Consider the following 1,737-nt stretch of genomic DNA (forward strand, 5'->3'; position numbering starts at 1 on the left):
ACACACACACACACACACACACAAACTGTATAGTGGACAACTGACAACCGAGTCCTCTCATTCAATCAGCCTCTTTTGTAAAACTATCCCGGCAATCGGCAATACATAGTGACTTAATAGATGCTTATTTAAATGGAAATCTTCGAGAGTATTACTTCAAACTAAAACACAGTTCCTCATTGTTGTTCTATTCTCAGAGTGTTGCCTGTCCATTCCTGATTGACCCGTCATCCCGAGCTACAGAGTGGTTACGCACACATCTCCAACAGCACAGACTAGAGGTCATCAACCAACAAGTAAGCGCACACACACACATCTGAAAAACATGTTTTATGGGCTATCTCTTTGCACCACTGTTTAAGTGTTATGATTCATTTTTAAAAGCTGGATTGGTCATGAAAAAATGAAAAACGGGTGTCAGAAGAGAATAAGCATTACCCAGTGAATCACTGTAGTGTAATAACCACAACGACTGCCACACTCATTCACTGATAAGAGAGAGAGAGCGACACAGACAACGACAATGGCGATGGAGATTGAGGGCTGTGACGGAGAGAGAGACAGACAGACGGCGAGCAAACTTTGCAAATATACAGAGAAAGTACACAGATAACGACAGTCAGAGAGCTAGACAGAGACAGAATGTGACACACCCACACATATCATAAAGAAGACACACTAGTGGTCATTAACTATATGTTTTGTTGCATTTGCAAACTCATTTTCACAGAGGTCATATGTTATGTTCAAATCAATATATAAACCTAACCTATCGGTGAGGTCAATTTTATGTCTGCAGGAGCCTGTTAAGCCATTGCTGTTGAACATTTCTTTAAAGTGCTTCCAAGTGGAACCAATACTGGAATTCAAGGTATTCTTACAATTATGCTCTCTATAGGATAGCAACTTCATGACATCCCTGGAGCTGGCAGTCAGATTTGGAAAAACCCTTATCATCCAAGAGATGGATGGAGTTGAACCTGTGCTCTACCCACTGCTGAGGAGGGAACTCATAGCACAGGGTATGCACACATTCACAAACACCATTTTCATGCAAAGTGGGTGTGGGAGAAATCATTTATTCTGTATAACCAACCATTGGTTTCTAACTAAAAAGCAGTGTACTCGCCTCCATCTGACAACCACTTTTTCTAAACTGTAGTGCAATCCTATTTGACAGATGTTGCCTGAACGTCGCTTTAATTTTATTTATTGTGCCAAATCACAACAGGCAGAAACCTTGAACAGAACCTGTCTCTTTGTTTACACTTCTGCTTATGATATGTAAAATATCAATGCAAATTCATTCTTAATTGTTGACTATGTTACTTTTTCTGTCTGACAAAATGCAGCCATGAAAGAAAGTCACTAGACTCACAGCTGTACAGAGATTGGACATACTTGTGAAAATGAGGGTGATTCATCCAGGGAGAGGTGGTTGTCTATTTGAAGCTGAATTGAAAAGAGTGGGGGCAGTGAAAGTGTAAGAAAGGGCAACTTATCCACTTAAAGGTAGTGTTGAACAGGTTTGAAAAAAGGCATGGCAGTACTGCATTGCAGACATTGAGAAGACAACATAGGATTTAAAGTGGACACTGAGGACAAAGTTACAAGCCTGTATGATACAATATAAGTTGTTAACAGAGAATTTTTCTTTCTGTCCAACTTCGACACACACATGCACACATGCACGCACACGCACACACGCACACGCACACGCACACACACACACACACA

General features: G+C 40.7%; 1 protein-coding gene across 1 annotated transcript in view; it reads left to right on the forward strand.

Moving 5' to 3' along the window:
* The window catches only part of LOC116681765 (cytoplasmic dynein 2 heavy chain 1), a 93,137-nt gene that overhangs the window by 52,456 nt on the left and 38,944 nt on the right, over window positions 1-1,737 (forward strand). Inside the window, exons 70-71 of the mRNA XM_032509679.1 lie at window positions 198-296; window positions 899-1,022. Coding sequence (XP_032365570.1) covers window positions 198-296; window positions 899-1,022 — 223 coding nt within the window. The remainder of the gene's footprint in view (window positions 1-197; window positions 297-898; window positions 1,023-1,737) is intronic.

This window comes from Etheostoma spectabile, chromosome 3, assembly GCF_008692095.1.
Source record: "Etheostoma spectabile isolate EspeVRDwgs_2016 chromosome 3, UIUC_Espe_1.0, whole genome shotgun sequence".
Classification (NCBI taxonomy): Eukaryota; Metazoa; Chordata; class Actinopteri; order Perciformes; family Percidae; genus Etheostoma; species Etheostoma spectabile.